The sequence below is a fragment of the Cryptomeria japonica genome, chromosome 5 (genome assembly GCF_030272615.1).
Source record: "Cryptomeria japonica chromosome 5, Sugi_1.0, whole genome shotgun sequence".
NCBI classification, from domain to species: Eukaryota; Viridiplantae; Streptophyta; class Pinopsida; order Cupressales; family Cupressaceae; genus Cryptomeria; species Cryptomeria japonica.
Genome location: NC_081409.1, coordinates 608,263,837 through 608,287,801, shown reverse-complemented (window position 1 = coordinate 608,287,801; position 23,965 = coordinate 608,263,837). Strand labels below are relative to the sequence as shown.

Genomic DNA, 23,965 nt, shown 5'->3' with positions numbered 1-23,965 from the left:
GAACAGGATGTTCATAGTGTTCCATTGCCACATCATAATGGGACTGATATACTCTTCATAAAATACCATTATTTGTCTGCTATGAATCTGGTCAGAGATGATGTCAAATGTCTTATAAATCTCTCTAGGGCTAGGAGAGTATGATAAGCATATTTGCAAAGAATGAAAATAATTCACAAGTTAGAAACTTAGAAACTTAGAAACAATAAAATTAGAAATTTAATAATAAAATAACAATTTATTAAAAACAACAATTTCTTATCTTATTATGAACTGCTACTCATTGTTGAGGATTTTTTTGTTTCACACTTTTTCCTTAAGGTATTGAACAAAGCGAGTGTAATGGTTGCAAGTAAATATCTGTATGTCTTTAGCTTTTGCCACCATTGCGTTCACCCAATCTATTTTTCCAGTCTTTCAATGCATTGTTCAATGCACAAACACATGGTGTCCAAAAAATGTGCTTGTAAACACCCTTCATCAAGCCAACTTACGTACATGGACTGAATTAATCATGTACAACATTAAATATCCCAACCTCTTCTATGACATCTTTCGAAGTCTAACAGTATATGTTTTGCATCTTCTTTCTCAAACAACCAATGGCTCTAAGAAAATAAGAACCTTTTAGACAAGTTTAATATTTGTCCACCCATCCATGATGATAGAGCAACCATCCCTTGTCGAAAGTTGTCTCATCTCCTCCATCACTATGCTTACCTTGGAATACTCTTTATCATGGGGGGAATTGCATAGCTTATGCTCTTCAGAGAGGGACTAATGAAGGACTGACGATAATTTCTTCTTAAAACATTTGTTCTAAATATGGAGAGCCTGCCACATGAAACGGTATGGGAATAGAAGACTTGGCCACATCTTGTGATTGCATATTAGTATATTACACATGCCGGAATCTTGGTGTAACATAGAGAAAAACTCAGTAGTGTTGTGTGGTTAATTTATTCACTTTAAGTCATATTATGGTTACTATTTTTGTTCTACAATTTTTTATTTTTTTTAATATTTTTTCCTCCTTGTATAGATTTACCAAGCTGTTCCTTACCTAGGGTCCAAAAAATTACGAACCCCTGTATCTGAACTCCATACCCATCCCTGAAACTGAACCTTTGCTGGTAACTCAGTTTCTATACCCTTAATTTGCCTAGTAATATTAGGTTATGAGACATTGAGGGGGTAATCGGTGTTAAACCTTCATTTTGTGTGGAATCTTTCGGAACGAGTTTAATCATTGCAGCCTTGCATTTAGCCATTTGATACTTGTAGAGTGTTTTTTTTTGTTAATCTGGTTACTGGCTAGATCTTGCTGTGAAAATGTATAGACAAATCATTATTAGAGGCATCTGTAGCTTTTCTTCCTCCAGGACCTTATAAAGGAAAGCAGCTCCACTTTCCCAGAGTTACAGGCTGCCATCTTTCTGTCTACTAGTATCACATTTAGAAGAAGCAAATGTGCTTTACAAAGGGTTCTAGAAAATTAATGTGATATTCATTTCATGTTATTTCCTTGATAATCTTCGGGAGCTAGGATATATTCAAATTAATGTAAGTTCTCTTCGGTAGATAGGACAAGATCCACAAGACAGTTGCGAGCAAGTTGTGTGTAGACTTTCTAAGATGTCATGCATGGTTGCTCCTCATAAAAAGTTGTGTCTCATTCTACTTTTGGTGGTTCTATCTTATGTTTTTTTTTCAGTAACAAAACATTAAATTCTGAACACTGAAACCCTATTGGCTTACTGTAAAATATTTTCTGCAGGGAGCCACTTATTACAAATATAATGTGGAGGAATCTTATTGCTCAAGTATGTTTTCTCTTTCCTTACTGTACTGAATGTCAACTACAGTATTATTTCAATTTATCATTGCACTAACTTCCTAGAAAACTTGACAGGCGATTTATCAAATTATAGTCCTCCTTACACTTACCTTCAAGGGGAAGGACATCCTAAATCTGAAGGATGGCAATGTAGCAGGTCATGCGGACAAACTTAGAAACACAATAATTTTTAATGCCTTTGTGTTTTGCCAGGTAAATCTCTGCTTTAATTTTCTTCTTTTGCTTCGTCCATGTTGCCTGAATAATTAATGTTCTTTGGTTAATATGCTTTTGTCAAGAGGAAATTTTACCCTTTTTGGGTTGTATGGTTATATGATTTTGACTGTTCAGAAAGCTCTTTTGAACAGATATTCAATGAATTCAATGCAAGGAAGCCAGATCAAAAGAACATATTTCGAGGACTACACAAAAATCGTTTGTTTATTGGCATCATATGCATGACCCTTATCCTTCAGGTAGGGTGCCATTTATAGTGCTGTTTTCGGTTCTAATAATTATTAGGCGAAGTGGTTGTCTGCACACAAATTTCATGAGCAAATCATAACCAGAATTATTCAATTATCTAATGCCACAATGAACAATAGCCATATTTGATGCCAAACAAAAAGGTTATAAATCTTTTACACTGACACAATTTTTGTTTAATGTTTAGGTTATCATCGTTGAGTTCCTCAAGAAATTTGCAAAAACCACTCAACTTAATCCAAAACAATGGATCCTTTGTATAGTGATTGGTTTTCTAAGGTTGGAAATTACTTGTCATCTGATTAGTTTATAATTTAATAATTTTATTGCTTTATTTAATTCCCTCTATATTTACAACCTTAATTGATTTTGAATGATTATTTTTCTCTTTATTATGAAATAGTTGGCCAATTGCTGCTGTTGTGAAATGTATTCCTGTGCCCGAAAGACCATTTGCTGACTATTTGCGAAAGAAATCTAAGAGAAAAGAGTCGTCAGGTACACACAGGCTTCTTTTTCTCTCATTGAAGCTAGATTGAGACATTTAAGAATGAAGATGTGATACTGAAGCCATTCTCTACTCAAAGTTCCAAAATTTAAATGCTTTTTAGATTGTTATATTAAAATATGATTTTTTCTTTTGGGATCCTAAATGATTGTTTATTTGACTTTCTTCTTGACAGCACCCGGAGAAGCAAGCGCAGATCACTGAAGAGTATAAGAGAACTTGTATGTATAGGTTTTGTTCGATGGTGAAACTTGTTGCTGTGTGCCGATGTAAATTTTGTGGAGAAAGGAATGGCGGTGATTTTTTTTGTATCCACACCGTGGTTGAGGGTAAATGTGTTTGTATGTATCTTCAGGTGTTCATCCCTTCTGTACTAAATCCATTGAGTGAAAATGGTTATAACGACAGACACCATACAGTGGGAACAAAAGATGTAATGTTAGGAGTGGATAATAAAAACTCGAATAACTTTGTGCGGACACCCCATAAAAATTGTGAAACCAATATGACTGACATTTTTTCAAAAAAAAAGGGAAAAAGAAAAGCAGCAGCAAAATAGGCGGTATGATTTGTTTTGAAGTGATTATGTTTTTCATGGCATGCTCCTAATCTACATACTACATTCCTTTAAATAGAATCTATTTTAACATTTTTATGTTCGTGTTGTTATTTTTAGTTATTTAAAAATAGTAGAGTATGAGTTTAGAACTCTTGATATTTTTAACATAAATATAAAGTTGGATCACTTAAAAGTGATATTAATGTTTTGAATTTTAAATTGATATAAATTAATAAATGTAGAGATCTTAATGAAATTCCATTTTTTTATGCGATTTTAATAACTTAAAAAATTGAAAAAAGATGGGAATTCACATGAATATATTTTGAAGTCAAATTCACTGAAAATATCAAGTTTCCAAAGAATGACGTTCGTTTAATATCTTTATAATTAAACAGAAAAAAAAACTTTTGGAAAGCGGAGGGATTTGTCGATAAATGTCACAATTGGTCTTTTTAAAGGCTTTCAAAGTATCACATTTCTTATATACTAAACACACATTCAAATTGTATTAGGTAGAGTACTAGGCTTGGCTATATTCTTTTAAACTTAATAGAATTATATCTCTAGTCTGGTTGGTTATTGTAGGTTGAGGTAGAACAAGTTAGATGTTAGGCAATGCCGTCTCCTTAGTTGATATCTATAGTCTGGTTGGTTATTGTAGGTTGAGGTAGAACAAGTTCGATATTAGGCAGTGCCGTCTCCTTAGAGTTGTTGAAACCCTGTATATTCAAAATGAACCCTACTTAAAATTTTAAAATCTTATTGTGTGTTTTAATTAGAATTGTTTTTATAATAAAATGAAATCAATTGCTAATAATTATATATTTTATTATCTTAAGCTAAATTAGTTCAGATATCTTAATTACATCAATAATAAAGATTAACGTCTTTTAGATTTGCGTCTTGGAAGATTTGTATGCTAGTTATTTTATTATTTGGGTTCATTGTTTCCTTATTATATTGAATATATACATTTACAATTTATCCTCTTTTAAATTCAAGCTCGCAACAATTACAACTTAAGTAAAGATCATTGTATCAAGAATGCCGTAAACGTAGGGGTCAGGGAGGGGGAATAGATGCTTGTTGGGCACATCTAACTCTAAGAAGGAAGTAATGACATTTTTCATCTGTTCTTGAGTTGTAGAGAACTTTAAAATGACCTGTCTCAATAGTCAGGTAGCACGTGTATTGAGATCGATCGATTGAGAGCCTAAGACTAACCAATCTATTTGTTATTATTTCTTTACACCCTATCTACAATAGCTTTACAAGCTTTTCCGGTACATGTAGGTCTATACATAGTCTATATAACCCACCTCCCCCCTCCCGTTTGGACGCGACTAAACTAGCTCCAAAACTGCATGTTAAAACTTGTGTTATTGATTTTTCAAAAATTTTCGCAAAGTCATAGGTAATTTTGCTAATCACGATCAACGATTTGTAATTTTCGCAAAAATCAATAACACGAAGGTTATTGATCTGCGTGGTTTTGGAATCGGCTCTCGTTATGTATCCATGTGTCTGGAGTAAAACATGTCAATTTAGTTAAGTGTTTTAAATTTCTAGAGTAAAACATGTCAAAGATTGTAGGATCTGCTATCAGAGTTGGTATTTATCTTAGACCTGACGAGATAAATATGTGAAACTAATATTGGCTTCTAGCTAGCAAATGGCGTCCACTGCGTACATGAATCCCAGTTTTCGTTCCTTGCAGCGTCCTTTTTCCTTTCCTACCTCTCTTCCCCCTCCCAAGCTAGATTTTAATCCTGCTTGGTAGCATTGGAGGGGAAATTTTTGGCGGGGATTATGGAGGAAACCATCTAAACAGAGAGTTTACCTAGCGACCTCCCCTCTAGGGCAGGGAGGGGGCTGAAGTTCTCCCCATTAAGGGCTCCCTGGAGTGTGGGCGGGTATAGCTCTCGGCCAAATAAGGTGGCAATAGGAGCTAATAGGTTTCTCTTGCAGAAAGTAAGAAGCTTTTGGCCCAATAAGTCAGCATTCGGAGTAAAGAAGGTTTTTACTCTGGTAGAGAAGCGTCCTCTTAGCATTCAACAGGGAAGTGGTTCCTTACATAAGTCAAATAGTAGATTCAATTGTTCGAAAGGCTTGAGAATCCCTGGGCTGGGTTGCAAGGGGCGAGATTCCCTCGTTTGTTGTGACATTCTGGCTAAGGATAATCCATCCTCCATAGGCACAAAAGGATTCAGAAAGCAGGGGATGAGTGTGGGAAGGAAGAGACAGAGTTCATCTTTGGGTATTTCTCAGTTCACACAAAAGAAAAATGTTTCAAATGCTCGTCATGTTTTCAAAGAGCTTTAGGGAGTCAAAGGCAACGATTCTTCTTCTCTCTCAAAGGAAATTCAGGCAAAGCTTGTGGCTACAAAATGGAAGAAAAAAGGACCTGGGAGTAAACTGAACGTCTTGCCATCAACCCTGCTATTGGGCGCCTTAAGGACAAAGTCATATTTGCTAAATGGTGTAGCATTGGAGATAACAAACAAGATATAATTGAATGGTGGCTCTGATCCTTTCCTGGCATGGTTTCGGTCTGCTCCCTGCAAAATGATTTTCTATTCATAGAGTGCATAGATTCAAGCTTGGAAAATAGCATTATGCATGGGAGCCCCATTTTATTTATCTTGGGTTCACATTTCATTTGATTGATTGGAAGCTTGGGTTTGATCCGTTGAACCATAGAATCAACAAATCCCCGATTTGGCTTACTCGTTGGGCTTCCTTTCGAATATTGGTGTGCTGAAGCCCTTTTGAACATTGGAGATGCCCTTGGCTCGTTGCTGGGTATAGAAGATGATTTTTCAAATGGAAAACAAGGGGACGTGGCTAATATTTATGTAGAAATAGACCTAGATTTAGGTTTTAATGGAGAATGGAAATTGTCTCTGAAGTAGGGAGGTGGAAACAAAAGGTCAAGAGATTGACTGAAAGAACTTCGAGGAAATGCCTTCTAAGAAACCAGATGGAAGTTCAATGAGAGGTTCTCTTGGCTCGTTATTTCAATCTTAAGGAGCTTTTTCCATATATGGCTAGAGATAGTACTTCCCTTGTCGAAGTTAGCAAGGAAAATCTGAGCCAAAATGAGCTAGATCCTCTGGTCTCTCCCCCTTGGGAGCTTCTGAATGCTCTTCTGGAAGGACATTCAACAGACACTTCAACGATAATTCTTTCTCTATTGTCAAGCCAACCTCCTTTGTTGGCTCTAGGAAAACACATGGGCTTAAAAGAAAATCCCTCCTTAATCAGGGTGTGTTTAATGCTTTCCTTGCTAAATCTAGATTGGCTATTAGGAAAAGAAAACGTGTCAGAAGGATAAAGGTGCGATAAAAAAATTGTCAAGTGGATTCAAACAAGGCTAAGGAATTAACCCTCTCTAATCTTATTTATGGGACATAAACCCTCAAAACAGACATAATTTAAGAGCTCAATTCTTCCAAAGATATAGGTACTCTCTCTCAAGGCTTGGAGGTTTCGAAACCTTAAAATCCGCTTGTCTCCCTTCTAGCTCCAGACAAGACTCAAATTGCTCTGGGAGTCAAAGATAATCTAGAGAGGGCTCCTTGTGTAAACTCCCACTTTAAGATAGCATCTCCTCTTAGAGAGGCCCCTAAGAAGGCAAAGCATATTGTTCTCTCTCCGGAATCTACAAACCCCTTTGTTGACTCCCCTAGTCTTCATGCTTCTTTCTCATATATGAATCTAGATCCCAATACTCACAATCTCCTGAATGATTATATGGAAGAAGAGGATGTCCCAGATCAAGTTACGGAGACCCCTCTTGCAGCCGTTTATTCTCAAGTGAAAGAAAGGAGGAAATTGGGTATTAAGCAAATGATTGCTTGCAAAGCAAAGCCTTATTTTGGCATGGTCTCCCTTAAGAGAGGCTAGAAATCTTTAAGTGAACACTTAGTCTTGGATGGTTTAAATGATGGGAAAATGAAGATAACTGATATCCTGAAACTAAGGAAGGGGTTTTCCCTTCCCGAACAAAAATGAAAATCCTATCGTGGAATATTAGGGGCCTAAATGTCCCTAACAAGAAACACTTGATCAAAAGAAGAATCCTTTTGATCAATGCAGAGATTATAATACTTCAAGAAAAAAAACTTGACCTTCAACAAGCAGAATCCTTTGGAGTAGGGCTTGGGAATCAATATTCTGGATGCATGCAGGTTGTTGTCTCAACTGAAGGAGCTTTGGGGGGTTTACCGATCATTTGGAAACCTTCCAAGGTTCAGATAGAGGGGGCAACTTCCAACAAAAACTGGTTGATGGTTAAAGTAAAACTTCTGTCTGCAAATGTATCCTTCTTGGTGATTAATGTCTATGGTCCAACATCCTCTGCCTCTAAGTGAGCTCTTTGGTTAGACTTGGATGGGGTGATCTCCCTTAACCAGAATCAACATCTTTTTGTTGGAGGGGACTTTAATGCTATAAGATGTTCGAAAGATAAAAGAGGAGGCATTACTAGGATTGGTAGATCTCAACTAGATTTCAATAACTAGATTGAAAGAAATGGTCTTCTTGAGGTTGAATCAGGTGACTGTACCTTTACTTGGAACAATTAGAGGCTAGGGTTCAACAATATAGCAAAAAAAATAGATAGATTCTTTTGGTTGGGAGACTTTTCGTCCTTTCCTTTTTCCTTGGAGTGCAAAGATTTACCCTACTCGGGCTCTGATCATTATCCACTCTTACTAAGCTTCTTGGGTGATGCTAATTTATCAAAAACTCCATTCAAGTTTGAAATATGTGGATGAAGGATCCGGATTTTTTGTCTCATAGGACAATGGTGGTAAGAAGTCAGCTTTGAAGGATCCAATCTTTTTCTTATCTCATAGAACAATGGCGGAAAGAAGTCAGCTTCGAAGGATCCAAACTTTTCCGTTTTGTGTCCAAGTTGAAATATGTAAAAAAGGAAGTTGCTTAATAATGAAAGATTCAATTTTTTTCTAAGTTGCTTAATAATGAAGAAGACTCTGATTTAAGGGAGCAAAGGAGGCTTTTTCTGTGATCCCAAAAGTGATCTCAGCAGAATAGAACAAGATGCTCAATGAAAGCATCTCAATAGAGGAAGTGTCCTTAGCCTTAAATCAACTTCCTTCTAACAAGGCCCTTGGGCTAGATGGCTTCCCTACCATCTTCTTTAAAAAGTGTTGGCATATTATAGGGGAAGATCTAGTGGCAGCTTTACAATCCTCAAGAAAGCCAGGTAATATCCTAAAAGAAATTAAGAATACTTTTATAGCCCTAATTTTGAAGAAGGAGAAAGTAGTTAGATTGGGAGATTTTAGACCAATCTCTCTTTGCAACGCAATTTATAAAATTCTCTCCAAGGTTATGATGAATAGGCTAAAACCCCTTATGGACAACATTATATCTAAAGAGCAAACTGGGTTTGTTCCAGGGCATTCAATCTTAGATGGGGTGATTGTTTCTCAAGAGGAAATTCACACTCTTCAAAGCACAAATAGACCAAGGATGTTATTGAAGTTGGATATGTCAAAAGCTTGTGACAACGTAGACTGACATTTTTTATGTAAGATTTCGCAAGCCTTTGGTTTCAATAAGCAATGGAATAACTGGATCTTTGAAAATGCATCTCCACCCCAAGGTTCTCAATTCTCATTAATGGTAGACCAAAAGGTTTTTTTCCATCCTCTAAGGGGACCCGTCAAGGGGATCCAATATCTCCTTTCCTCTTTATTACAATGGTAGAGGCCTTGGAAAGACACATCAAAGACATATGCATTCTTGGAAGGAGTTAGAAGGCATCTAGATTACTACAAACTTTGTTGCTACACATCAACATTTGCTGACAATACTCTTCTTTTAGGCACAACTAAATCTAGCAAAGCAGTTCATCTTCAAGGTCTCCTAAATTCTTATGGAAAAACCTCGAGACAAATTATCAATAGGGAGAAATCAGAGATCTATTTCTTCTCTACCCCTTTGCCCACAGAAAAAAGGATTCTAAATTTTTTAAACTGCAAGAAAGGTACTTTTCGTTGCATTGACTTGGGTATTCCTATTGACAGAGGTTTGAGAAATTCAAATCTATGGGATCCTTTAAAGATCAAAATGGAACAAAATGTTAATTCATGGAAAGGTAAGTGACTTTCATGGGTCGTCAGATTGATAATGCTTCAGGCAGTAATTTCAACCCTTCTTATTTATCTCATGTCACTCCTAGTGCTTACTGGAGGGATGAACTCTTTCATCATTTAGAAAATGAGAATTTTCTTTTGGTAGAACATAGAGGGAAAGAATAGGATTGCATTAATTGCTTGGGATAAAATCTGCAAGCCCAAGTCTTCAGGAGGGTTAGGAATCCATAATCAACAACTCCAAAATCTGGCTTTGGGGGCCAAGATAGTTTGGAAAATGTTAAAGTATCCCAAAGCAAGATGGGTAAGAATGATGCAAATTAAATATATTACAGATGGCGAACCTCTAAGCTTCTTGAGAGTTAGTAATCCTTCAAAAGGATCTAGAATATGGAATTTTATTCTAAGGTGCATGAACTTAATAACATACTATATCTCTTGGGAAGTCCATAATGGGTCATCATGCTTATTCTGGGAAGACTCATGGGGAGATAGCCTAATTTCTGTCCAGTCCACAAGAGATTGGCCAAGACAAAATTGGGGAATTTATGTAAAGGATTATGTAGATATTTCAAGGGAGAATTCAGTATTTGGTTGGTGTTGGAAGAAATTTGAAGGCCTCCCCCTCCCCTCCAATGAATTAGATCATTTTTTTGAGAAAATAAAAGACAGGCAACTGGTTATTAGAGATAGAGAAGATTCTCTTATATGGACCCCTTCAAAATCTAGTCAATACAATGCTAAGGAAGGATACAATCTTCTTGCCAACCAAGTTGCCCTTAATGATCAAGGAATCTCTCAAAAACTCTTTTGGAGCATCAATGTCATTCCTAAAGCTAGAATTTTTGCATGGTTAGCAACAAAAAAGAAAATCCTCACAACGGAGAAATTTAGGAAGATGGGATTTGAGGGTCCATCAAGATGCATTCTATGCAAAGCCAATGAGGAAACAATGGATCATCTCCTTTTAAACTGCCCCTTTTCAGCTAAACGTTGGAGATGGTTGTGTGCTAAACTTGGTTGGATTACGGCTCTTCCCAATGATATAGTCTCTTTTTCAAGGATGGCCAATTAGATCTAAAGATTGCATTCTAAGTTCTCTTTGGGAAATCTCTCCTTTTTGTCTTATATGGGAAATTTGGAAAGAGCGTAATAGGAGACTCTTTGACAACAAAGAGAGGACATTAGAATTAATCCTCTCCTCAGTTGAAGCTTCAATTGTTGAGAATATTAATTGCGAACTATCTTTTGGTCCTAATTTGAAGAAAGAATTCACTAACTAGGATAGCAGAGTTAAGCTTAGATAGAATGGCCTAAAAATCCCTCCATTTATAGGGAAAAATAACCTTGATAGAGAAAGTGTAGTTTGGATCCCTCTTAGGATTGGATGGCTAAAACTTAACTTTGATGGGGCTTCTAAAGGTAATACAGGTGCTTTGGGAATTGGATGTGTTGTTAGAGACCATAGAGGTGTAATCAAAGGCAAATTGGCCACCCCTATTCCTCCAAATACTAATAATATTGCAAAATTTAAAGCTCTCTTGATGGGTCTTGTGGAATGCTCTAGAAGAGGAATTAAGAATCTAGAATTCGAAGGGGATTCCGCATTTGCCATCAATGCAACAAATTCCCCTAATTGGAGACTACAAGCATTGCTTGAGAAAGTATTATCAACTTTGTCTATGTTTGACAATTTTTCCTCCAAACATATCTATAGGGAAGCCAATACAGATGCAGATGCTCTCTCTAAAGTAGCGTCAGAAGGGATTGATCACAGTTGGTGGGCAGAATATTTAAATGTTAAAGGGATCCAATGATCCATTTAGTGAGCCACATTAGTTCTTTGACTTCCAACCAAATTAGAAGCAATTCTCAATTGCAAGTGAAATACTGTGTGCTCTCTCCTCCTCAGAAGGGGTACTATTGCTAAATTTGAATTTTACTATGATGAATGCAGGTTCTCTCTCTTAGACAGTGTCAGGGTAGAAGATTTAAATGATCTTGGTTTCAATGATTCAAACAAAGAAGAATACTAGTATTCAGGTGTCTTTCCTTCACGACAGTGTTGCTCAATTTCTCGTGGAATCATGTGTGTTCTCTCCTGAGAGGGAGTGCAATTGCCAAACCTGTGTTGAACATTATTCAGGAAACCTTTCTAATGAAGGGTTGTGGCATTTTAAAGTCTTTCTTTCTTGTTCTCATCGATGTCTCTTTTGAAATTGAAAAGCTTGGTATGAACTCTTTCTTTGAACTTAAATTTCACGTTGGTATTCAAGAGAATGCATTGATGACAACTGTGTCGACTTGAATTTCATCATCAGAATGCTACCGACAACATGTTAGTTTCACAAAATACAAAGGAAGTGCTACATGAAATCCAAACTCAACCAATGAAACTTCATAAAATTGATATAAAATAAAAACACTATTTTTACCTTCATGATTTAAGTCTCATTGTGTCCAAACTCCACCGTTCCTGGTTGCAGATGATGTGCTCTCATACAAGCACTGATAGCTTCTAAGATGGCATATGAAGAATGGACTGATAATTGATAGTTAACTGATACTATGATATGCAATGCAAATGATTTAAAGCTAAATGATTATGCTAAATTGCTAATTGCTTCAAGATTAAACTCACAGATGCATAAGTTTACTCAAATTGTTAACTTAAAAACTCACTTGAAGACTAACTCTTTCTCAACTCAAACTCCCACATCTATAGACTTTGAGAGGATAAGATGATGTTTCCTGGATCAATGGTCATGATCGGATCTGCAAATTTGGATGGTTGTGAGCAAAGGTGAAGGTTGAGAGAAAGGGGGAAGGAGAAGACAAGTGTCACTCATCTCACCTTGACTGGGTTGCTGACTGAGGGAATCTAGGGATGGTTGGAAAAGATTTAGGAATGAGAGGACAAGTGGACTCAAGTCCTTCCTAAGACGTAGGGATGTTGGAGAGAATATAGAAGAAGGTTAAGAAATATGTGTACATACACAATATTTCATTTATTTTGGAAGTTGGAGATAAGTGGCTAATAAATGTTTTATTTATTTTAATTTTGTTGAGTTAATTTAGCGACATGATGGATGAGTTGATAAAGGAAAGATGAAGTTAAGATGGAAGGTGAGTTGGAAAAGGGGTTTAAATAATTTAAGAAATTATTTAATATTTGAGACTATAGGATAGAAGAATAACCTTAAAATATTAGATATTTAATTGATTAGAGGAATAATTAAATATTAGATATTTAATTAATTGATTTGAAGAAAATGATAAATGAATTAAACTCAAGATTGGATAGGCTAGATGCGTAACCTCATGATGAATGAGCGTTACTAATATGTGGTCAAAGAGATTGATAGAAATCTCGAGTGAGCGGACATGATAGCTGATTGATTGATCAAAGTGATTGATTGGATCAAGAATTCACATTTTGTTGATATCATGTTGCAGGAGGATCTAGATGTATTGATTCATCTAGGGGGGAGCAAGAGGATCAGCGAAGCCTACAACGTCTAAAAACAGTGGTGCTCTTCGTCCTAGTTGACATATTGATATGCGACATTAATTTGTATCATGGAACATTGTATTTTATTGATTATTTCTTTGATATCATTGTATACTTAGACGTTTTATTGTTTATGATGATATGCATACATGGACCCTATATGATGCTGATGATTCATGATTTATTATGCATGTTACTCTATATGATGATGATCTATATGCATTGATTATATGGATGCTGAAATTTTCTTTATTTTCATGATGATGATGCTCTATATGACGATGCAATGAAAAATGCTTTTATTTTTGGATTTTGATGATCATGGATGCACTTTAATGGTTACGATCTTAAATGATATGCTTTACTTAAATGATGAAAATGCAATGATATATATGAGAATGCTTCTAATGATTTTGAAATACAAATGATCAATATGAAATGTATTTTTTTTATTCTTATATGTAATGCTTATAATGATTATGAATCTAAGTGCAAAGATGAAACTAAATGATCTTAATGGATAAAAAGAACTACAATGATAATGATCCTAATGCAAATAATAATGATGATATACACATGATCAATGAAATGCACTTAATGGAATGCAAACTAATGCAATGATTGAATGCTACTGAAATAAAATGAAAGATGGTTGAAATGATTCTAAAGGTGAATGCACCTACAATGATCAAATGGAAATTGTTTTTGTTTGTCCAAGTATACTTAATCTTTATTTATGACTGTTGATCTGTGAATGAAATGAAATGATTGTAATGGAACTGACAATGAATGTTTATAGTGCAAATGAATAATGAGCTAATCTAAAAATGATCTAACTAAAATGATACTTCAATTCTTCATATGCTGTCTTGTAACAGTGCCTGATTTCATCATTGAGCTTTAAAATGTTGTAAGAAAATACAAGCAACTTGACATAAAGATCCAAGCTGAACTGAGTATTTCTTACATGGATTTTGATATAGCAAGTTTATACAAGGAACTTGATATAATGAACCAAGCTGACCTAAGTATTTCTTGCGGAAGATACAAGGATTATCTCCTTTCATGCATGACTCAGAATGTCCTCCTTGATCTTTCACCGATCATATCCTTAGACAAGTACATACCTTAATAAGAGATAAACCACAAACAACAATCAAAAGAAAAATAATCATGCCCCATCATAGCTTCTCTAGTCATGGACATCCTTGAGTTGCATAGAGTACATGATTAGCAATAAAATCAAGATATAAACATTGAATCTTGTATGCCATTCCCATGTTCTCATGGTCATTAACAAATATAATCATCTTGATGAATGATCATTAATAATCTTTCATTACTTGCTGGTTGATTGTTCATTTTCTGAGTTTCACGATTTAGTTGTTACAAAAGGCCTTGATCTTCATTGCTTTGTTGCTCGTTATCTGTTTCAAAACCCTAGGTGTTTTTTTTTCTAAGTTTTCTGAATGTTTTGGATTTTCAAAGATTCAAAAGATCACCTTAGCAAAATGAATAAGAATTTTGCCCCTAGCAGAAACAAAAATTAATTATGGATGTATGAATCGATCCAGATCCAAACCATGGTGGGATACAAATGTAGATTGATTGATTCTGATAAATTCTAAGACAGTGACTATGATAAGTAGGTCAAAGATTGATAACTATTCGTAAGCTGCATATTTTCTGCTAAATGGTTCAGAGCAATGGACGATCGAAGATAGATGGAAGTGATAGATGCAATAGGATGGAGTGGATAGGTGCGCAAAGCGATCTCATAGATGGAAGAACTCACTTTTTAGATAGCGCCTGTTTACCAAGTTTTCATTGTCTAAATTTATTGCATTTTTTTAGGGATTTTCTGCTTTTCTGATTTTTATTGATTTCTTCAGGACTTTATATGCTTTTTATTGATTTTTTTCAGGACTTTACATCTCAAGCATAGAATTTATTGAGATGGATGGAATTGATAGGTTCATTGAACCAATCACCTTCACGAGTAGATAACTTGTATGCTCCTGAGCCATATGCTGCTACTATGACAAAAGGACCTAACCAATTTGGTTCAAATTTACCCTTCTTTTCTCGGTCTTGCTGATTTCGCGGATTCTCCCTTAGAACTATATCCCCAGTATGAAAAACGCGTGGCTTGACTCTGTGATTATAATTTCTTGCCATTCTCTGTTGATATACCTTCAAATGATCTGTTGCATTCTGGCGACGTTCCTGAATCAACTCAAGTTCTTGAAGTCTAGAGACTCGTTCTTCTTCTTCTGGTATAAGACCTTTCAAGGAAACTCGTAGAGAAGGTATCTCTACTTCTATTGGTAATATGGCTTCTGATCCATAGACTAAGAAATATGGAGTTGCCCTTGTTGGTGTGTGGATGTTGGTTCGGTATGTCCAAAGAAAAGGATTTAGTTGAATGTGCCAGTCTTTTCCAACTTCATTAACTGTTTTATTCAAGATTTTGAAGATAGTCTTGTTTGATGCCTCAACTTGACCATTTCCTTGTGGATAATATGGAGTGGAAAACCTATGTTAGATATGTAATCACTCAAATAGTTCCTTCACATATTGATTCTTAAATGATCGTCCATTATCAATGATAATGGTCATCGGAACTCTATAGCGACATATTATATAATTCAAGATGAATGATGATTTTTGTTTTCTTGTCACTTTTGTGAAAGGTACTGCTTCAATCCATTTAGTGAAATATTCAGTAGCAGTCAGAATGAACTTATGTCCATTAGAGGATGGAGGATTTATCTTACCTACCAAATCAAGGCCCCACTAAGAAAATGACCATGATCTTGCTATAGGATGCAATTCTTGTGCTAGTGCATGGATTATATTCCCATGGATCAGACATTGTTTGCATTTCTTAGCATATGTGAATGAATCTCTTTTCATAGTAGGTCAATAGTAACCCATACGAAGAAGTTTCTTAGCCAGTGTTAATCCACTTGAGTGTGTGCCACAAATACCTGTGTGAACTTCGTTAAGAACTTTATCATATTCTTCTTGTTCGAGACATCTCAATAAAGTGCTATCTAGACCACGCCTATAGAAGGTATCGACAATAATAGTATAACAAGATGATTGACAGATAAAATTTCTTCTCTGATTGTGGGATAGGTCAGGAGGAAGGATATTCTCTTTTAAATATTGATAAGTCTGGTCATATAAGGATTGAGTGGTTTCAGATATATGGAAAATCATGTAGGTATGCTGGGATTGAATGGTAGGGGTTAAAATATCTTCCACTAGGAATTCGTAACGATGTTGATTCTCCTGATTCTGCAAGAGAGATGCTATTGTAGCCATTGCATCTGCTGCTTTATTCTCATTTCTTGGGATCTGAGTGAATGATACTTCTTCAAAGTGTTCTTTAAACTCTTCTACCAACTGTTTGTAGGGCATGAGCTTGTCATCCTTAGTTTAATAATCATCATTTATTTGGTTGATGATAAGTTGTGAATCACCATAGAGATGTAATTCCTTGATATTCCATTCAATAGCCATTTTGAGCCCAATAATCAATGCTTCATATTCTACAGTATTGTTTGTGCATGGAAACCATAGTCTATATGATTTTGGAATTGTGTGTCCCTGAGGTATGATGAACAAAATTCCAGCGCCTGATCCATATTGTGTATAAGAACCATCAAAGTACAATTCCCAAAATTTTGTACTTATTGTCACAATGTGTGCATCAGGAAATTCAATGTGCAATGATATGTCATCTTATAAAGGTTCTTCAACTAACTAATTAGCAATGACCTATCCTTTGCTAGCTTTTCGATCAACATATTCTATATCAAACTCACTTAGTGCCATAACCCACTTTGTCAGTCTGCCTGTCAATGTTGACTTGTTCAACAAATACTTTAGTGGATCTATTTTTGCTTCTAGTTTCACAGAATGAGTCAGCATATAATGTTGCAGCTTCTGAGTTGCAAATACAACTGCTAGGCATGTCTTCTCTATTGATGTATAATTCAATTCATAGCCGACAAGTGTTCTAATGATGTAATAGACTACTCTTTCTTTACCTTCTTCATCATGTTCTGCTAAAAGAGCTCCTAATGATACATTTGTCGCTGAGATGTAAAGTAACAATGGTTTCCCTTTGATTGGTGATACAAGTACTGGAGGATTCATGAGATATTCTCTAATTTGCATAAAAGCTTCTTCACACTTTTGATCCCATTTGAATGGAAAATTCTTATGTAAAAGATGAGTGAATGGATGAAATCTATATGCTAATTGAGAGACAAATCTTCTGATTGATTGCAATCTTCCTTGTAAAGAACACAATTGACTTATGTTCCTAGGTGACTCCATTTCCATGATAGCTTTGACCTTTTCTAGATCTACTTCAATTCCACGAACTAATATAATGTACCCAAGAAGTTTTCTAGAGGTTACTCCAAATGCACATTTCTTTGGATTTGATCTTAACTGATATCTTTCAAGCCTATCAAAGATCTTGCCCAAGATGTTCAAATGTTCTTTTCTTGTATGAGATTTTGCAAGTATATCATCTACATAATCTTCCATAAATGTATGCATCATATCATGAAAAATTGTTTTCATATCTCTTTGATAAGTTGCTCCTGCATTCTTAAGCCCAAATGGCATAACATTCCAACAGTAAGTACCCCATGCACAAGTGAAGACTGTCTTTTCTTGATCTTCAGGGGAAATCCTTATTTGATTGTATCCTGAGAATCCACCCATTAATGAAAACATCTCATATCTTGCTGATAAGTCCACAATTATATCAATCTTGGGTAGTGGGAAATCATCTTTGGGACATGGCTTGTTCAAATCTCTGAAATCAATGCAGACTCTTATGCTTTTATCTAGCTTTGACATTGGCACAATGCTTGAAACCCATTCTGGGTAGGCAATAGGTCTTATGAAACCCACATCCAATAGTTTCTTTAGCTCAACTTTTACAAGGAGAGCGATGTGTGGATGCATCTTCCTTAGCTTTTGTTTAACTAGTTTTTCTTTTAGATCCACATTGAGATGATGCATGATAAGATTTGGATTAAGTCCTGACATGTCTGCATGGTCATGGATGGGACCAAGCAAAATTTATCTGTCTTTGTCTGAAGAATTCTATGCATTCTTTCCTCTCTTTATCTGATAATGATGCAACAAAATGAAGTATTTTGGGATCCTTTGGTGTGCCAATGTTTATTACTTCTATTGGTTCTATTAGAATAGAAGATCTCTACTGAAAATACGTATGGAGGATGTCAAAATTTACATCTTCTGGCACCTCAAAGAGGTTTTCACCATTAGATACGTCCTTTATTTTTCCTTTTGATTGATCTAGTGTTGCCATGAAATTGTTTTCAACACTAGGTCTTTTTCTTTGTTTTATTTTAATTTTGTGACATAAAAGTTTGGCATTCTCTTGACCACAAGAAACGTTACTTGATTCCATGATGGAAGATATCTTAGGTGTTATGGGTTCGACAACATTAAGATACACATATAAGTCATGATCATTGGAAAAGACATCCAATTCAGGGTTTTCTAGGTTATCCCAATCAATTAGTTCTGGATGAAGAAGGGGTGAGTCATAGTCATCATCATTGTTGGGTTCTTTAAGGTTCATGACATAGAAGTCATAATTTGGTGTAGAGTAGGTCATGTCATAGATAGAACGCTCTTGAGGATAGTCTCTCCCAAGTGTTCTCCAATAAGTTCTAACAAAATCAGGATTGGTATTTTGTAGTTCACACTCAAGTGACTCTTCATCTGACGTTTGTCCCTCAAACGAATGGATTATATCAACACACACATCTTTAACACTACAAGTTCCTTCTTGATTAATTTCAATAGATTTATTTGTATTTTGAAGGTGAGATACTTGTGTACATGACATAGAGGATTCTTTTTCTTTCTTTTGTCTTCTCTCAAACTCAACTTCTTGCGGACTAATAGTCAATCCTACTTGCCTATCTATTAGTTCTTCCATACCTTGGTACATCTTGCTCATCATTTGATAGAAATATGATATTTCTTGATGCTTGATCAATAACTGTTTGTGCTTCTTGTGGCGTTATTTCTTGTTCTTTTTCATCCTCTTTCCTTTGCTGTCTTGTATATGCCTCTTTTCTCTAGATTCTGAGTTCTTCTTATCTTCTTTCTAACTCTATCTTTTGTTTTGTAAAAGACAAGTCTTTATTTGTGATAGCTGCTTGCTCTTCATTTTTTTCTTCACTTGATACACTAGATGATACATCTGGACCCCATTCATAGTCATTTCAATTTGTCTCTGAACCATTGTCTAGGATTACACCACTGTACCATACAAAAATATTGTATGGTGCAAATAGTTCTTTGATTTTGGCCATCTCTTCTTTTATTGCTTCTGGAATATCTTGTTCAGATTTAGCATTTTCTAGTATTCCTTGAACTTGTTTACAAGATTCTTCTTCTCAAGTTCTTCCTGATGTTTCTCATATTCTTCTTGTTTTTTCTTATTGGCTACTATTTCTGTTGCTTGATGTAGCTTTTTTTTCCATTGTTCTTCTTTAGGGACTGATTTCTTTCTCCACTTTGGCTGTTGATAATTATGTTGCTTTTGATTTAATTTTGGATATCCAAGTCCTTATTTATCTTCTTTAGATTGGGAGTGAGGACAAATAGGTTCTGAAATACCTTGGTGTCTCTTACCAATTGGTCCTTTTCCTTCATATCCCATTTTTTCCATGATTTTATAACCATTGCCATATTTCTCTATGAGAATATTGACTTATGTAGCTGTTTCTATAGTTTCATTTTCATCTTTGTACAACCAACCAAGAATGTCCTTGTCTTCAGTTTCTTCTACAAGTGTTCCAGCTCTAACAAATGCTCCATTAAACATTTCTTTAGATTTTCCTGACGTCCGTGGTTGAATGTTTGTAGGCTTTCCATATGATTTAGGTAAAAGTGTTAAATTATGCAAAGAATATTTTCCCATTCCTTCATCATTTAATTTGAGCCTTTCCTCGAAGGTTTCCCATAACTTTTCTTGAATTTCTTTGGTAGGATATACTGACTCACTGATATGTGGAACTCTTGTATCTTGTGTTGGCTTCAGATTATTGCAATATTGGCCGGAGTCTGCAATTATAGTGGCCTCTTGTCCCTCATGAGGAAACTTTACACATTGGTGATATGTAGAAGGAACTACTTGCAAGTTGTGAATCCATGGCCTTCCTAGAAGAATGTTATAAGAGAGGTTCAAATATAAAACTTGACATAATGTATTCCTTTCTACAAGTCCTATTTTGATTGGTAACAGTATAGTTCCTTTAGAAGAACACTCTTCTTCATCATAAGACTTAATGGTTATTTTCTTCTTTGGATCTACTGCATTTTCTGAATATCCCAAAGCCTTTATTAAACTTAATGCACAAATGTTTCAACCAGCTCCACCATCTATGAGTACGCGTTTGACACGAGTTTTGTGAATGGTGACTTCAACATGTAAGGGAGAATTGTGAGGATGTTGCAAGGATGCCTCATCATTTTCAGAAAATGATAAGCAATGAGGGGATATAAGGTGTCCCACCATGTTTTGGAACTAATCTACATCCAAGTCTTTTGAAACTGTTGTTTCTGTTAGAGATTTTTCCAAAAATTCCTTATGCATAGGTGAAACTTTAAGAAGTTCTAAAATTGATATTTGAGAAGGTATTCTTTGCAATTGTTCCATTAAGTTATATTGTCATAAAGTGGATGCTGATTTATTTGTTATACCTGGAAATGTGACCTTCGCTTTGCTTCTTGTAATGACATTGATTGGTTCTGAAGGTGTGTTATCTTTAATGATGATGATATTTACCACATCATCATATGTATAAGTGTAGTTCACTTTGGCTTTGCCTTTGTCATGTTTTGATTTAGATTGTTCACCTTTTTCATAGTTTGGAAGTGGAGTTTTGAAGGCTAGACGTGATTCGTTTGTCTTATGACTATCCACTGTGATAGTTCCATTATCAATTAAATCTTAGATAAGGTGCTTCAATCTTTGATAATCATTAGTTTGGTGTCCTTTATTTCGATGGTAATTATAAAAAAGATTATCGTTCCACCAGTTAGGTTTGACTTGTGGTTCATAACTTCTTGCTTCTGGTAAAATAATCAGTTTGTTTGCAAGAAGAGTTTTCAAAGCTTATTCCAATGGTTCTCCAATGTTTGTTAATTTCTTGCAAGGATTGAAGAAGAAAGACTTGGATTTATTGTTTTATTGATTGTTATTGCTTGGGATTTGACTTGATAGATTAAAAATTGGTTGCTATTTCGTAACATTATTGTCGTCGTTTCCTCAATTGATGACATTCCTATTCTTTGACCAGAACTTGGGTTTGTCATTGTTGTTGTTGTTGTGGTTGTTATTGTAGGAATTATTGTAAAGCTTTAGCTCTCCCTTCTTTACCATTGCGTCTTCTATTTTTAGACCATTCTCAATCATCTTGGTGAAATAAAGAGGACATTGCATTTTTAGATGATAACTCATTTCACTGATAAGATTATCAATGAATATGTCCATTTTTTCTTGATCAGGTACATCTCTTGGATACCATTTAAACGTTCATTTCCATCGCTGCAAGAAGATCATGAAAGATTCACCATTCTTTTGCTTTACATTGCATAAATCCAACATTGTTATCTCATTTGGTACATTGTAGGAGTATTGTACCTATTCATGAGTTCTTCAAAAGATTTGATTCCAGATGGTAATCTTGAGAACCATTCCATTGATTGTCCATTTAAAATCTTAGGGAATAGATGCATTAGGTAAGTTTCGTCGTGTGCAAACTCCATACTCATAGTACAAAATTCCCTGATGTGATCTTGAGGATCAAATTTCCCATCATATTTATCATATTTAGGGATTGTACAATGCTGTAGAAATGGTATCATATTCAAACTTTTGTCAAAAGGATACTGACAGATATCTTCCAATGAATACTTCTTGGAACTTGTTCAATTCTGCATATCTTATATTTGTTGTTGTAGAGTTTGCATTTGCTGAGTGAGATTTAACAACGGATTATCCATACGGTTTCTCCTTGTCTCTTCATAAGTTCTTCCATCACTATGCTCTCTTCTTGTGTCATAATGTTCTTTTCTTGTTCTATCTCCCCTTGTTTCTTCATGGCTTTCTTTGTTAATATCTTCGTTATTTGGATCATCTGTGTTTTGAGTGTTACTTGTCTCTGCATCTTGTTTCAAGCCTTCTATGTTAAAGTATTGTGGCAATTTAGATCCTGATTTTGCCAACATCAAAATATATTTTTCTTTTTGCTTCGCTAATAATTTTTCCATGAGCCTATCAAATTTGAAATCTTGCTCTAGGTCTCTAATGGTGTTGTTGACTACTTCTTCATCAACAACTGTATACCCAAAAGTTTGGAACGTTGAATTATCTTCTTCTTCCATTTGTTTTTGTTGTTTTTTGAGTTGTTCGTATTGAGCTCTAGTCCAAACTGGCACGTGATTGTTTCGAGATTTTTGAAGTTTTTGACCTTCTAAAAACAACTCAATAGGTGATTATTGGTTTAGGAAGGCATGCTTTGTTGATTTTACCACTGTTGTCGGTTCATTGTGATAAAGCGTCTCTTTGTTGAAAAGCACATCCTTGCAAAATTTCTCCATCAAATTTTGTTCCACAACCATGTAAATAGTGACGAAAATGGTGTAGGAATGTCCTATGTTTTAATAAGATCTTGCAATTGATATACAAGAATCTTATCCTCTTCTGAGTAGCTTTATAACTGGGCTCTCTTTTCTTAAGGCAATACTTAAAAGTCATATAAGCATATGATAGTTTACAAGTTTTCTTGATTCCAATGTGAGTGCAATTCTGATTTTGATATAACCTAGGTTCAAAATAGGAAAGATATGTCCAAGGTAATGAACAAAAGGTGGATTGATCAAGTTTCGTGATAGAGGATTTGATATATCCTAATGAGAAACTGATAATGATGTTGATTTTTCCACTTAATATGTTTGAATGACTAGCTTGTTGAATGTTTTATGCTTATGGAAACCTTTTGGAAATAGCCTGTTGGATTGGTAACCTAGTTATCGAACTAGTTTGGAGATGTGTGATAGTTTAAAGACAACTCTACTCATGAAGTGCTTTGATACTGACTTTGAAATTTTGATTTGATATGCTTTGTCTTAGATGTGAGAAGGCATTTGTGCTAACTTTTTGGGACAAATGTGCTATTTTGTTGGTTGAAAGCACTGCTCTGACTATGTTTCAAGGATTTTTTTCAATTTTTTCAGCAAGTTGTTGGATTTTTGCTCATTTTTAGATGATTTTTTTCAATTTTTGACCATTCTAAGCATGTTTTAGACATAGAAGACACAATGTTTGAAAAACAAAATGCACAAGCAAGTACAAATCTTATGGTAGGTTGAGACAATAATTGTTGAATCTCACATGGGGTTTCCCCCGAGGGTACGCTATTCAAAGTGGATGTTTAGATGCTTGATCCCACTAGCTCCACCCTCGACACTCACTTCTCTGGGGCAACCAAGCACCAATTTCCATAAAAAATCCCCATGGAAAACTTTATATCTCTACTAAGAACCGTATGTGTGTGAGCTGCTTCAGAGGTCCGACCTCCTACGCCAACAATTAGAAGGATTTTGGCAGCTAGTACAAGTGGTTTTTAGTAAATGCTTCCAGTCATGTGGCCATACATGCAACACTTTCAGCTCTATAAATACAGAAGGTTCCCAACCAATAGAGGTTACTCTCCATAGGGTTTATGGGGAAACATCATGTCGGTATGAACTTTTCAGCACATGTTTCTCGTGGCTTTCATCACAAACACGATTTATTTAGAGTGGCTCGAAAAAGGAATCGATATTATCTCGTTTCCACTTTGGGTTGTTCCGTTCTCAC

The 23,965-nt window shown here is 35.3% G+C and overlaps 1 protein-coding gene across 6 annotated transcripts in view; it reads left to right on the top strand.

Moving 5' to 3' along the window:
• Positions 1 to 3,486, top strand: part of LOC131065141 (calcium-transporting ATPase 5, plasma membrane-type) — a 47,027-nt gene extending 43,541 nt beyond the window's left edge. For all 6 annotated transcript variants that reach the window (XM_057999577.2, XM_059221539.1, XM_057999575.2 and 3 more), the window contains 6 exons: positions 1,778 to 1,823; positions 1,913 to 2,050; positions 2,206 to 2,313; positions 2,511 to 2,602; positions 2,727 to 2,821; positions 3,007 to 3,486. In XM_057999577.2, coding sequence (XP_057855560.2) covers positions 1,778 to 1,823; positions 1,913 to 2,050; positions 2,206 to 2,313; positions 2,511 to 2,602; positions 2,727 to 2,821; positions 3,007 to 3,035 — 508 coding nt within the window. In that variant the 3' untranslated portion in view covers positions 3,036 to 3,486. The remainder of the gene's footprint in view (positions 1 to 1,777; positions 1,824 to 1,912; positions 2,051 to 2,205; positions 2,314 to 2,510; positions 2,603 to 2,726; positions 2,822 to 3,006) is intronic.
• Positions 3,487 to 23,965: the final 20,479 nt, after the last annotated feature.